The sequence below is a fragment of the Stegastes partitus genome, unplaced genomic scaffold (assembly GCF_000690725.1).
Source record: "Stegastes partitus isolate 25-593 unplaced genomic scaffold, Stegastes_partitus-1.0.2 Scaffold3641, whole genome shotgun sequence".
NCBI classification, from domain to species: Eukaryota; Metazoa; Chordata; class Actinopteri; family Pomacentridae; genus Stegastes; species Stegastes partitus.
In genome coordinates this window covers 51,648-67,413 of record NW_007581372.1, presented here as the reverse complement: position 1 = coordinate 67,413, position 15,766 = coordinate 51,648, and the positions used below count along the sequence as shown (strand labels likewise).

Genomic DNA, 15,766 nt, shown 5'->3' with positions numbered 1-15,766 from the left:
GAACAGAGCAGTTGAAAAAGGCTAAAAACAGCAATTACACTGCTCCCGGTTGAGATTTCAGCACCACAGTGAGCGGACAGCTCCCTGTAATGACTGCGAAGTTTTGATTCTCTTAACATTGACTTTAGCTGGACTTTGCTACGCTTTTGTTGGTCGTGTTTGTGGTGTTTTCTTTTCTTCTGTGTTGTGTGTCTTTGCAACGATGACTAGTGTTACTGGTACCGGCCAGAATTGTACGTTCAATATTGGGACAACTATCAATAAAACTGTAATCTAGGGATCCATTCATGCTTGTGTATCTTATTAAAATATAATTCCAAAATGTTGCCTATCTTTAAATAATTTAGACCTTGTCCACACTAGTAGTGGTATTGTTCAAACTGAGATTTTTTATTTACAATTATGTCTGTCCTCAATTAATGCACACCCATTGTTGCTTGTTCTGTGACGAGCAAGTGCCTGAAACAACAACAACCACTGCAGTTATATACACACCTGAGTCTTTATTTTTGGCTAGCACGAGCAGTTACAGGTTTACAACAAAGATATCTAGAAAAAAAATATCAAGAAAAATTTCTGTATTTCATATTGTTTTTCTCAAAAGCATTCTTAATAAATATGAAAAACATTTAATTATATACATATATATAGGTGTGTGTACTCATATAAGCTGCTTAGTATATCTTTTCACGATCCGCATGAAGTGCTGAGCAAAGCTTGTTGTTCATGCCAACATCCATAAAAGATCGAAGATCATATAGATTTTTATGGGCTGAGCGTGCAGCCACTGACGCAGCTGATTTTTATTGTACATGAATTTTGCTCAGAGGTATATTCTGTATGCAAAACCCCATCTTTACTGCTGTGTTGAAGCATGTAACCATTCCAATATATACTGTATATACTGTTTCAGGGGAGTTGTCCCTATATAAAATCAGATGAGAAACACTGAAGTCCTAGAGTTTTTTATATTAGTTTTCCCATAATCTCCAGTCTAATGTATCGTACAATATGTGACGGTGTGAGACATAAAACCTGGAAGCACAGCGACTTCAGAGCAACCCATTAATCTGCGGTGCCGGCGGTCGATAGCACAGACAAACCATGTGAATCAGAGGACCTAATACAAGAGGTGTTAATGAGAATGGGGGTATGTAGCAGGATTCATGTTGCAAATCATGCTCCCTCTCCTTGGCCTTATCTCCCTGCTCTCTTTCTCACACACAAACACACACTCAGCCCTCTGTAGAGCAGAAGGGATCAGGGCAAGGGGGGTGGAGGGAAAGGAGGACAGGTTTTGTCCTCATACCTTCTTGCATCTGCCAGTTTCTGCCCCAATTAACTTCCATTAATATAATTTCCCATGGTCCACCTTGAAGCCGATGCACGCTGCATACAGTATGAGCACCACACAAAAACACCTGCATATACACACTCACACAAATAACCGTGATGTCTAAAGGAACATAAATCTCACAAAGTAGACAGCTACAGCTGGGCCTGTGAAATGCACCATAATGAGTGGTGTGTTGTGTGTGCGTTTGTATGTGTGTGTAATAGCATGTGGCAATTGGACACAGAGGTCTAGATTATGACACCTCCTCCTCTGACTGTCGCGGTGTCGCTGCCAACAGCTGTCAGCTGGGAAGCCTTCAAGGAGAGAGGAAGTGTGTGGAGCATATGTGTGCATGTGTATCGAGTGTGTGTTTAAGAGAAGATCAAGGACATTCGTTATCATTAAGTGGATGTTTGTGAAACTTTTTAGTGGTAGAATTTTTTCTACCCGACCTTTGACCTCCATGTGGGAGGATGATTTCTTACTGAGAATCAATAAGTATTCAAATTGTTAGCCATCTTAAGATATCATGTTGTGAGTTGAACTACATACCAGCCTCAGCACAGCCAGAGATGTGTAGAGTCAGAAGCACTATCACGAGCGAGCACCCAAGGGAGACAAGAAATCTGTTGTCCTTTCTTGATCCCTCTGCAGCTCACAACTCCCAGGCCTCCACCAATCTGACAGCAGCAACACACACACAACCGCATGCAAACTTAACGAGGAGTACGCATACGTGCAACATGGCAGGACGTCATATGGCAATATTTTAAGTTAGGTTCCTGGGTGTTTTTTGCTCCCGTCACATTTTTCCTTACTGTGAGCTCATTTTCCAGTCCAATATAAAGTCCTGCACCTCTGTGGCAAACAGCACAACCCTGACCAGAAGTAGAAAGAAATTTTTAAAATGTCTTATGTGTAGCATAACAAAGTTATGGCACAAATTATATATTAAGAAAAACAATAGCTTCTTTTAAGTATTTATTTTCTAAAAAAAAAAAAAAATGTTCATAAGTGTTAACACTGCCGGAAAAAATGGCCACTCTACATACTAAAGATGTTTTACGACTAACATTTATAATTTGTTTCCATATTCGTCTCCTCTCTCTGAGTAAACACGTGCTGCAGTTCAGCCAAAAAGTCCCTCCATTTTTGTCACAACTGTTGATGAAATATAATGATTCTGGTTCATGGCTGGTTGAAAAGCTACAAATCTGGCATTTTTTTTCTGTTTTAACATTTTCCGGTTTTGACAAATGACAAATTTTGGTTAAAAAAAAAAGAAAGACAATACTCCCTACGAATCTGTCGGGGGGTTCTGGGGATCAGAGGGTGAAGGAAAAGAAAAAAAGAAGAAAATGAAGTGAGAACAGGAATAGAATGCAAATAAAACAAAAATATATATATATAATGCAGCAAAAAAAAGGCCCAATTTAACAAAGGAAAGAATATTGTTATGGAGGTCCACTAACCGTTCCAACACTCTTTTCGTCCCCTAATTCAATTTTACTTTTGTTTTATTATCTGCAGAGAAAGTCCAGTAGAACATAAAATGATTAAATTCTAAATATATATGCAATGTCAAATCATTTCACTTTTGTCAAGGAATCTGAAATATTTCCACTCGTAAAGTCTGATTTGATCAAACAGAGAAAGTTGCCAGATAGAGTGTACAATAAGATGTGGCGCTGTGCTCTGTAACTGGCCTCCTCTTGGTTATTCTCAGGAGTCCAGTGTGAAATCTAGCTCATTACTACTCATCTCCTGCAGTACTGCCATACTGAACGAAGCCTTCACTCAAGAAGTCTGTTTTGAGTCTGAACAACCAGTGTTCACTGTTTTTCAGTCACTCTCAATCATCTGAAGCCTTACGAACCCAGATCACTCAGCTGTTTCCTGCCAAAATAAATGTTACCTTGAGCTTTAACATTGTGTGATTTGAAAACATCACTCATTTGAAAACTCGAAATGAGCTGACATGAGTCCTTGTCTGAGGATTTCATCATATCTTTCATTATTTATGACAGGGATTGTGTGCAGGCAGCTGCTTTTTCTCTGTGGCATAGCAGCCTGCAGGGATGCTGAGATGAGGCGAATCTATCTGCCACGAGATGAAGAGGCTGACCCTGTTGGCTTACCCTGTTGTGACTGCATGTTGTATTGTAGCTGCATGCCATTTGTAGGATTGCATGGAGCTACAAAACATTCCTGTGCAAGCGTAAAAACAAAACAATTTCACGAAAGATGAAAGATCGCCCTCAGCCTGCTTTAGAGACAGTTCTGGGGATAGAAACTATTTTTGTTTGAGCTTTTTCAGCTTTGCAGATAAGAGCAAAAAGAAAAAAAAAGAAATTACACATCAACTGAAGCGAAAAGATTAGATTCAGTACATTTCTGAAAACAGGAAAAAAGGTGTTTTTGCAAGAATCGTTCAGTATTGGAGACAGCAGCTAAAGAATAATGACGAGATCAGTCAGTGTAAGGAAGCAGGATTTACATTACATTCCTTTTGTGCTTTTATGCAAAGAGAACACTAGCTTTAGTTAGACATACATTGGCTTTTGTGGCATCAAACTTGCAGCAACTGGAGACTGAAGCCTGAACCACAACAGCACATCTTTAGGCATTCAGATGAGAGTCAGGAAGACAAACCCGGTGTGTCTTTGATCTCTTGTATTTCCCTTCGACTCAAACTCTGTGGGAGATTTAAGATTTGCCGTTGAGACGGCGTGCAGTTCAACTCGTTCTATTAATATTACAGCTGAAAGCCTGCAGGGGCAGGTTGTTTACACAGGAGAAAAGTGTGTGCACTGTACCAAATCCTCTAATATGAATAAAAGGAAGTAAACAGTAACATACTGTGGAAGACACGGTAAAAGTTTAGTGTTTTGTGAACATGAATAAACATTTCCTGAAGATCAAAATGTAATATTTTATTCTTCAGAACCATTTGCATGATAAAAAGCACGATTATATCTGTGGATTTGTTGGAGCTTTAGCACCCACTAAAACATGATAGTAGAAATACCAAGCAGTTCTGAGAATGTACAAAAATAGACGCAGAAGTCTCGTTGACAATGTTTTTTCACTGTCAACAGAAAAACACCAACTGTTTTCTTGTGAATTTCACAGATTAGATCTTCAGTTGCTGCCTTCCAATCTTTGTTTTGATGATGTACTGAAAATATGCACTTGAAATCTTTGCTGACACGATCATATGCTGACTCTAAGTGGAACTGGGGGCGACTACGCATGACAGTAAGCATGAAAGGCTTGCGTGCAGTAAAGGCGTTGAGTTTTTTATACCTTATTTGACAGTAATGTCTGCATTTTTCTATTATTTCTGACAGTTGGATAAGCATAAAATGCATATGATGCTTGAGTAAATGAAACTCCAATTCACAACTGCTGAAAAATACATAAATATTTTTTAATTCTCAGTTCTTACCATTCTAGTACTGGTGATTGTCCTCTGGTGAGTGCCATGGATTCCTCCGTGCAGGAAAAAGCCTGGGAAAATGGGATCTAACACAAGAAAGAAATGATCAAAAGCAGATAAAAAATGTGGCTAACTGAGGATAAGAAAGAAAAATCACACATCTAATGAACACTTTCTCTCCATTCTGCACCTGCAACAAAAGGCAGCGAACAATCAATCCAACACTACACGTGTACCGGGGTACATGTTGTGTGTCTAATAACAGTCATATAGAGAAATATATTTACAAACAAACAATGCTGCTTTAACAGTTATTTGCCTGACTCTAAGAAAACTGATCTCCAAACCCAAGAAGGCAGCAGAAAAGTCAATAGACTCACAGCCTCTTGGGAAATGTAGGCGTAGGATATGGATTACAGCGCTTTCACATCAATAGTTATTATTACAGTAGCTTGTTGGCGCTGTTATTGCTACAGCTGTGAGTGCGATGGCTGGTTATTGTTTAACCAATGACTGACAGACACAAAGAATAGAGGGATGACAGGAAAAAGTGTGATCCATCCAGACACTTATGCCATCTGTCCATCGTGGACTGCATGTAAAGGTTTCAGTCTCACTGCTCTCCACTCTCTTCTCATTTCCCATGGTGGCTGCATACAGAGCAGGAGGGAGGAGTAGGTGAGATGAGGAAGGGAAGTAAGGGGAGGGAAGGAGGGAGGGACATGAATCGCTGACATTTCCGGAGATTACCGGTCTGCTTAATCCACTGACAGCTCAGGTTAGTGTGCTAACCTGATAAACATGCCCACACTCGTTTGTGCTTCTACATTTGTAAGGACTCCGTCATAAACTACGTCTTAAATGGTCCAACTAGCAAGTACATTAAAAATAACATGTACCCTGGAACTGAAGTAGTGTATTTTTCTGGCTGCCTTTTGTTACAGGGGCAAGTTATTTTCATTTATATAAAGATTACAGTGTTATCCTGTTTCCATAATCTGTATGATCCACTTAAAGTTCACATTTGATCATGATAACAGTAACTCTGGAATTTGCACACCATGCCAAACAGCACGTGAGCAAAACAAAGCTGGACAGGAAGCAAGAAAAAATGCAATTGGTACAAAATGCAAGCATACATCTTGAACTGCTCTGCTGACCGTGAATTGGAGATTGCCAGCAATCTTTGGTTACACTTTTGGTATATCAGCACATTTTCATGACTGTTGAGTCCTACGATCATGCTCCTGTACAGCTACAACAACCACATCATCCACAAGTGCATTTCATTGGGCTGCTTAAGAAAAGCCAATTTGATTTCTGATCTCCCTGATCTTTATTAAAATAAAGTGTGTGGATTCTCCAGAAATTCATATGCAGCCAGTTTACAGAAAATCATGAGTTGGCATTAGTTTAAATTTAATAAACACAGCACATCAAGAAAAATTGTGTAAATTCAATAATGCCGTGAAGCTGTCCAGCTCATTCATTTGTAGCCTTCAACACAGCTCTCACTCTTTTCATTTTAGCTTAAAGGTGTAAATAATTATGTCATTTTACAGTATTTTCTGTTTTATATTTTCCTAATTCTTCACTGAAGCTTCACAAAGTATTTGTACCCAAGGCTTCATGTTTTTATGGCTTTACTGTTCAATCAAAGAAAAAATATTCCAGATGTCTTGTGCATCATTTTTAACCAATTTTCCCCAAAGTCACACTTTTTTATATAAATGAGTGTTTTTTTGAGCTGTGTAATTTCCACTTGAATTAAAAATAAACTAATGTGGGTTTTGAGGAATGTTTAGCTGCATATCTAGTGGATGAGTTAAAGATTGTTTAACTGCTTGAAACTGTGTAGAAGAATATTTGTATCGTGGCAAACCTCTATCTTCATACTACAATAAATGTATACAGCACTTCAGGTTTTTGGGAACGTGTGAGACACAGATTAAAGAATGAGCAGCCAGAACTGTTGCAGAAAATGCAAAGATCCTGACTTTTAGTCCCTATTGTGGCTCAATTTACCAAAATCATGGATGCTGCAAATTCAAATAATCCTCCCCGCCTGCTGCCTTCTGTTAAAAATTTAGTAATGATGAGGTTATTCATACCACAAATGCCTCCCTCTAATGCGACTTAATCATGCGTAAAATCAGTGGAGTGCCCAGTTAACCTTCGCCTAACCTCATGCTAACATCAATCCCAAAGTCTTAACATCCAATGTGCCCTTCCTTTCCAAAAACACCCTCGCTCTCATTATCTAAAACCCAAACTGGCTCTCTAAAGGCACAAATTAACTAAAGCGCACACACAGAAACCCTCTGACATTCTGACTTAGCTTTTGGCAGCGTTGTCACAGATAAATACGGACTTCACGGACCCACAGATGACTTGATTACCTCGATTGACTGTGAGCGAGTGTGTATGTGTGTGTGTGATTGTGAAAACGGCTCCCAGGTGACGGCAAAACTGTTGTTAGTTGACTCTGCTCTCTAACAGCTCAGTTCGTCACTGTCAGCCGTGCAGCAGACGGCTAATGAAGGCAGCTCGACTCGCCACATGGTGCCGTGACACGTGCTAACGTCGCTCTGCCTCCTCCTGTACCTCTCTGTCCTGTTTTCCTTTTTTCTGTATTATTTTTTTCTCTGTAATTTCTTCACAACTACCTTTAATTTTTCCTCCTTTTTCCTCCTTCTAAATGCACAACCATCTTTGACCCGCTGACTCCCTGCCAGTGCCCATGTAACATAATGTGATATTTATGATGTGGTTTATTGTTTTTGGGTTTTTTTTTTTTTGGATGTCTTTATATTAAATACTCACTGAGCTTTTGAATTGCCCCTATGGGATAAATAAGGTTATCTGAATTGAACTGAAATAGTCCACTGTTTGTTCTTTACTCTGACATACCCCAACGAAGGTGTTCAAAATGTTTTTCTTAAGAATTAATTATAAACTGGATGCTTCATATTATTTGCATTCAGTAACTTGGGTAAACAAGAATCTAAATTAATATATAAAAGCTAAAATCTTTAAAAATCACAACGTTTTTACTATTATAAGGACTATTTTACCCTGTTTCCTTTTAGAGTTCACCTGCTTAAAATTCAACGTACATCCTCTACTAAAACATCTCCCATCAATTCGGATTTCTTTTTTTCTTTTTGTCTATACTTTAGGCTTAAAATATAAATAAAAACGCTCACACTGACAACTGTACACTTTATATCTCGTGCATTTGTTTTAAACACTAGTGTGCTTTCAGCTTTACGCTGTGCCGTGCTCCGTTGGTAGTTAATCACAACCACTCACCCATCCTTCTCTCCTCCTGATCCAGGTACATGTCTGATCCTGGGGTGCATGATCTACCCAGACGGCTGGGACAGCGATGAGGTGAAGCGGATGTGTGGCGAACAGACGGACAAGTACACGCTGGGCGCCTGCTCAGTGCGCTGGGCCTACATCCTGGCCATCATGGGCATCATGGACGCGCTCATCCTCTCCTTCCTGGCCTTCGTCCTAGGCAACCGCCAGGACAGTCTCATGTCTGAGGAGCTGCTGGGAGACAGTAAGAAGACACACCTGTTCACATATTTCTATCTTCTTTTTGTGTGGGATTGTTTCTCATTGTTTGAGCTGCTCAGCTACAATGACGGAAACTCATCATGCCACATCATATGGTGACATCTGAGAGAATAATGTCCCTCCTATTTTGCCATTTTGAAACTGGAAGGTTTTCGAGCAGAAAGGAACATCCTTAAAAATATTTTGTTTAAAAGAAGCCAACTACCTTGTACAGAACCGTGATCTTAGCCCCAAGTAGCACCTTCATTATGAACTACAACCATTTTGGAATGATATGTTGCGATCAAGGGCTGCGACTAATATTTATTTTCATTGCCTGTTGTTATTTCTTAATTAACTGATTAGCTGTTTCGCTAATACAATATCAGAAAATGTTGATCAGTGTTTCCCAAAGCCCAAGATGACGTCCTCAGTTGTCTGATTTCGTCCACAACCTAAAGGTGTTCCGCTTACTGTCATTAATGAGCAAAGAATCAGGAAATATTCACAACTTTTTTCTTTGTTTATTTTATTTTTTTTTAAATCAATCGCAGTGTTTAGGGGTTCACATACTTCTAGCTACGTACTCCAGGAGAGCTGGGAGCCAGGCGTTGTTGTGCAAGTCAGAAGTACAGTTCAAACTCTTCTGACTGAAGCGAATTGTTCGTTCACTTTCAATCTCTAAATTATTGGTTTCATTATTTGATAATGCTTTAAAATTTAACACATCAGAAAAAACTGCATTACAAGCTACCAGAGCGTCAACCTAATGCATCAAAGGGATTCAACTGTCCACATGGTACCAGGAAAAGATCAATAAATTGCTGATAAATTACATAATTCATGGGGGTTGGAAAGCTCAAGGGGCTGCAGGGTCCATCTGAGGGGTGGTAGGAAATATGGGGAAAAAAACAAACAAAAAAAAACACAGCTGTTGGGCAAGTCTCTGACTTGTGTTTAACCACTGTGATATACTGAAGAGTTCTGCCTCCTGAACGATCTATGAAGCCACGGTTAAACTGCTCACTACGCAGATGCATGCAGCCTATGAAGAATTAATGGACTGCAAGCCAGAAAGACTGGGACCCAGTGGACTAATCAATTAATCAGCTGTGCTCTTTTTGTACACTCAAGCTCCCTTTAAGACAGGCTAATCCTGGACAAGTAATAACACATTCTTCTTCACCAAATTTATTGCCCTTTAACGTGGAAGCCCCAAAAGCGCCATAGTGAGTGAATATGTGTATTACTTTTCCAAACCAATTTTAGAATAATGGAGACAGTTTGATACACAATAAAGAAATAAAAGCTGTAGCGCAATTACACCTGAAATGAGATCCAGGCTATTTTCAAAGCAAAACAAAAGAAGTGCCGCTGAACTTATTAAAAAAACAATTTGAATGCTGGACTAAGTGTCTGCTCTGTGTCTGAATGTGCAGCTGGTCTCGCCAAGATTTTATTCCGTTTTTGGCTTCGGCGCCATGTTATAAAAATTCAAAGTCATGAGGCTCAAGTCCAAGGAAAGTCAAAGTGAGTCCTTTTTTTTTGTTTTGTTTTGTCGAGCCTGAGGACATGAAATTTGTGACTTGACTCCACACCTCTGGTACGTTTTTATGCTAAATTGGCCTTTCTCAATACAATAATGAGACGCTGCACATCAAAGACATCATGCTATTCCTGCTGCCGCACCGCGCATCCCACCAGCAGCTTCAAATTAAAAATGTCTCTTATTTTCCTGCATAATTTCACATGCCCAAGTTCTTAATTTGCATACATTAGATGGATGTTATACACCACCTGCTCGGCTGCCTTTGTTTGCTTCTGTTACCAATGAGATTTTTCTTTTTTGGATTGGGCGAAATGACAACTGCACTCGGACCCAAAGAGAATTATTTAAAAGCGCGAGAAGGCACGAAGCAGAGGAGAATGCAGATGAAGGAGGACGGAGATGAAAAGCAATCGGCGAAGAGAGAGAAAGATGGGTGACTGAGAGGAAGAATGCACCAATAGCAAGGGTTAATTGAAGCCTGGGGATGCTGGACAGAGTCATGAATTACTAATGGCTGTTTACACAGCTTGCTGCCAGCCTGTCTAAATGAATCACAGCCACCCTATCAGCCGGGACACAGTTGCCTGTTAGCTCGTATAAGCAAAGTGACTGAGAGGAAGAAGCCATTATCAACCAAGAGACCAGAGAGAGACGACAGGACAGAGGGGAAGAGAGAGAAGGATAATGAGCCGAGGAGGGGGAATGAGAGAGAGGAGAGAGGCGGATGTACATGAAATATGAGGCCGAAAGTGAAAATGGAGGATTCATCAAACCGCAGATGAAGTTTAAATTGGATGTTTTTCTTATCTCGTCACTCAGGAGGATGAATAGTGATACCTGTCCAAGTTAGAAACCTTAAACGTCACAGGGGAGGTTTAATTTTAATGCAGCTGTAGGAAAGAAATTTTATGTTACACTGCCACCTGCTGGCAGTTAAAGTCATTGTTATTTTATTCTCCACTTGCTGAAATTCTTTTTGTTTTTTCTCCCCACAGAGAGCGGTAATAATGCCATATAACTTCTGGTAATGGTAAAGCAGTCACACACACACACAGGTACGTATGTTATTTGAATGTGGAATAACAAATGTAAGACTCTACTTAAATCAGGCCTTAATTAGATGCTAAAGTTGTTGTACCATCCAAATAATGGATAATAATGGATTTTCCAATGACAACCCACTGCCAATTTCCTCCTTTTTTGTTAGCGTATTTCTTAAAATCTTGTTCAATAATTGCTATACTACTTTGGATTTCAGTGAAGAAATAAGCAACAATCAAAGTTAAATTTAAAGAAAAATAAACATTCCATAAAATTACATTTGCTGATTGGAAGAAGAAAAAAAAAACACTCCAGGGCCTTTAAAGTGAAATGAGGCACCTTTAATTGATCAGTAGCTTATGTTGGCTAATGTTACGAGAGCTGTAGCTCCAGATACAGAAGACCGACTGTTGTATCACCAGTAGGTGCGTTTTCTGATTGTGCTCCAGTTTTTCTCAGCAGCCAGTTCACCTAATGATTGTGTCTTTAAGCAACTTATTGAGGCAGAAATATGATCTTATAAGTGCCAACAGTGGCTGGAGTTCAAAAGTAATACAGTCCTACTTTTGATTTCCAGTTTTAATACCAGCACACTATGATCATGATCATGCAATAATTTCATTTTATGGTTCTTCTTCCCATTACAACCCAACACTGTCCAGGTTTGTCACTTTTATTTCCCTGTAAAGTTAGAGTATGCCAGTCTAATCCAATATTCTCTTTCTTAAATTTAGTGAATTTATCCTCTTGGTCTGCTGGCTGTCTTTTCTTTTGCTGTACTAAAAAAAAAAAAAAAAGACAGTGTTCACACACAGTCCTGGTCTTGTAAATGGGAAACGAAAGAAAGTGGCTTCCAACAATAACACGGTTCCAGCATGTCTGATAGACATTTCTGCACAAGACAGTGGAAAAGAGAAGGGAAAGGGAGCAGAGGGGGAAAGAGGACAGTTACAGCCAGAGCGAGAGTGAATCTTAAACATGCTTTCTAAATATGAACATCAACAACCTTTTTTCAGAATCGCTCTTTAAGTAGCCTAACAAGCTAATTTACTATTTATATTGTACCAGTTTGTTCCAACCATAACCAAAGCCAACATTTTTAAATACTCATCTAAAGAGTCCAAAATAAATCGCCTTAAGAACTTTTTGACCTATTGACAAAACCTGACTTTTTTTTTTTCCACATTTCTACAATTACTTCCAGTAAATTGTAACTTTCTGTATAATGATCTAAGAAACAATTTCTAATTGTTTTTCACATCCCAGAAAAATAATTTTGGTGGCGATATGAGAAATACTTCTATGTATTTGAAAAGTTGTCATGTTTTCTTTTTTACAAGAAAAGGTTAAATATCAAGATACAGTCTCTAAGTAAACACAAACAAATCCTAAAATCCCATCATGAATAATTTGTCTAACTGTGAGAAGGACATGAGCTCTGTGTCCTCAGCGATAGATACAAGCCTGGTTCAAACTCTTCACTGAAAATGTATTATGCTACAAGTAAAATATTCAAAACCATTTTCAACAATTTATATTACGCCTGCACCATGCCCTAAAAAATAAATGTCCTACATCTTTTAGGCAACCTGACATATTTAGAAAGTTTTGACTTTCTACATAAATTATTGCATACATTAATATATATTAAAAATAAATACTTACTCTGGTCAATTGGTCAATTTAATCACTTGTGTAATGGATTTAGCAAACACAATTTGGTCTTTTTCTGCAAATATCTTCCATATATTTGCATAATATTGGTACATGTAGTTCAGTTAATTTAGCCGGTGCTGTATTAATGAATGTCAATTCATTTATTCATTCACTGATTAGAACAGCGAGTCAATATTTTCTGCATCTTTTTTGCTTTTTGAAGCAAGAGTATGCTTTTTTTTTTTTTTTTTTTAAAGCATGATTGGATATCAAAATGATAATGTGGGATCACAGTTGCACTCCATGAGGCCCAAAAATACTTTAAAATTTAAAGAAGGATTTTTAATTTAAAGCACAGAAAATAAAAACATTGATAGCAAGGTGGTTTAAAGGGATTTACTGAGCTGGATCAATTACATGTTGATGAAGGGGAGAAACGGATCCATAGTTGTTCTGCACTTTTCTAAACTACATAAATTTGCACAGATTTCACTTTTTACCTTGGTGTCTGCAGGTCTTACTGCCTAGACGTGATGTTACTTCAGGATCCAGCTTCCCTCTCCTAGTCCAACCTGTGGCTGGGATGCAGAGCTGATGTGTGGGGAATCAACAGATCAAACAAGAAGAGGAGGTCTGGATGAGGCCACACAACCTTGTGTTAAAGACCAGGATGCCTCTTGTCCTCTCTGAAAGCTCCCTCTGTAAAATAGTCTTCATATTCATCCCAAACTGCTAATTTTTTTCAGGATGAATTCTCAACAAGACTGTCAGAGTTCGCCTGTGTTGATATGTCACTGCATCATCTTACCCAAGCTGTTCAAACTGAAATGTTCTGCTGGAGGAAGTGAGGAAGGAGGCCAGTGCCGTCTGGAAAAAAAAAAAAAAAACATAAGAAAAGCTTGTGGGAAATCAGCTCCAGGACACTGATCGGACAAACATCACGGAGTGGCAGCCGCTCAAATCGAATTAAATCAAAATACATTAACCAGACTTTGACCGACACAAATAAGGACTTAACAGACTTGAGGTCAAAGCTGTCAGATCTTCTTTCTTATCAAGTCAACAAACTCCCTCCAAAGGAGTTTGGCTTTGACACTGTTTGACCTTTGATTTAAAGAGGAGTGGTGTCAGCAAGGATGTGAGGACTCAAGAAGATTATAGTCTGGATAACCCAACAGAAAGAACAGCACTGTTTTGTTATAATTAAATGTTTGATGTGATAGAACCAAATGGTAGTAATTAGAGATTTTGCTGGTGGGGACTGTGCAAAAACAGAGTAAAATAAAAGTGCACTAAATAGGAGGAAAATGTACCAAGTCTATAATCTGTGTATAGCTACATGTTGATTACGTCCCTGTACTTCGTCTTGACTTTGAAATGTACACTTGAAATATCAAGCTATTGGTCCATTACTAGTATGTGCCATAGAGTATCTTGTAACCTGACAGTATTGTGAAGAACTAACAGGGCGTCAGAGAAGCTGTACTGGACATGAACTGTTTGACTCTTGTATTGGTGTACCTTTTTCTTTACGGTCATGCTTCACTGTCTCACAGTGGGGGGGAAATAACACACATTAGAAAAGGAGTCAGACTTACACTTAAAACTGTCGGTGGTTGACGGAGCAGAAGAGACGAGGTGAAGCATTTTGGAAAATACGCTTATTCGCTTTCTGGTGGGGCGTTAGCAAGCCGTCGGTTAGCTTAACTTAAGCTAGCACGGACATCTGAAACAAGGGGAAACAGCTAGCCTCGTCCAGTCGTGGGAGGAAATTTAAAAACTTGAAAAGCTTACCATGTTTCGTTTGTTGAAACTTTACAGTAACCGAGAAGTTAAATACATTTAAAAAAAAACGACTGTTAACTGAGTAAAAAACTACATTTAGCCGGTAACCGCGCTATCTGTCAACTCATGCGCATTTGCAAGAAACCAGTTTAGCCGGCAGGTCTAAAAACGGTCGTAACCCTCAGTGAAACATCTTTTTTTTTTTTTTACATTTTGGCTTTTCTACGGTTAAAAGAAACTATATTTACGTGGTTTATAAGAGATATTTGGATATGCTGGCGTGTGAGTTTTGTTACCTTTGCTTTCAGCCAGTAGCGAGGCTCGGTGTTTCCCGTCGTTGCGCTAATCCAAGCTAACAGGTGTTCCGCTCATTTCTGTGACCTGTCACATCGTGTGACCTGAGCGTGTCACCGCCCCTCTGTGTTTTCTAACCGATTTGATAGCTGTTAACCAAAAACAAAAAAAAAACTTTTGAACACCAACAGTTTTTTTATGACATGACATTTTTATGTAAAGCTATCAAATTTTGAAATAAAAGCCCGCGATTTACATCATACTGGTAATTTCCTTGTATGACTCAGGTACCAATAAAATACACATCTTGTGAGACTATTGAGCAACACGAAAGTTGTGTAATGAGTAAAAAGATTTAAAACAAATAATAATGCGTTTCCTCATTAAACAATGGTTATGTTTAATCCACCTAAGTGTATATTTTTGATTTAATGTAGTGGCTTTACTATATGTTTCTCTCCTTGAAACGCACAATACCTTTAGAAGGGTGCGTTTGTTTTTGTTGCAGCTCACACCGCAAAGAGATTCTGTTTGTCTATCTCTATCCTCGATGATATAGTTAGATAGAAACACAATAAATAATCATTTTCTATAGAGAGAGGTTAACCTCTCAAAGACACACCTAGAAAAACTAACTTCCACTCTTTTGTACTGTATTTTCTCCTACATACATAAATAGTATTCCAAAACCTCCGTTTTGTTTCCCAACACCCTAACCTGTAGGTTCCTGTATTTACAAAACTTCTCCTCCTAAACCGTTCTTCCACAGAACCTCCATTTCAGTATTTTCTTAGTGCCTGATTCATGCAGTGAATTTACACTGTAAATAATGTAAACAAGCTTCTACAAGAGTGATAGCAAACCTCTCATCAGAAAGCTAATAAGCAGAGTTTACCAAATGTCTGCAAACTCCACCTTTTTGCACAGGTAGCCTAGTTCCAACCGTCAGCGACTTGATCCTTGTGGATGTGCCTCCTCTAACATGATCCGTTACTTCAGTGTCACCACGTTGAGCTGAAGGAGTCCCGAGTGTTTGTCTCACCAAGCTACAACTCAGATTCAGAAGATAACTCAAGCCAAGGACTCTCTCTTTGTACTTTCC

The 15,766-nt window shown here is 38.9% G+C and overlaps 1 protein-coding gene across 1 annotated transcript in view; it reads left to right on the top strand.

The window, feature by feature from the left end:
- Positions 1 to 13,146, top strand: part of LOC103375978 (LHFPL tetraspan subfamily member 3) — a 45,026-nt gene extending 31,880 nt beyond the window's left edge. Inside the window, exons 2-4 of the mRNA XM_008306302.1 lie at positions 8,113 to 8,343; positions 10,884 to 10,943; positions 13,100 to 13,146. Coding sequence (XP_008304524.1) covers positions 8,113 to 8,343; positions 10,884 to 10,906 — 254 coding nt within the window. The 3' untranslated portion in view covers positions 10,907 to 10,943; positions 13,100 to 13,146. The remainder of the gene's footprint in view (positions 1 to 8,112; positions 8,344 to 10,883; positions 10,944 to 13,099) is intronic.
- The last annotated feature ends 2,620 nt before the right edge of the window (positions 13,147 to 15,766 follow it).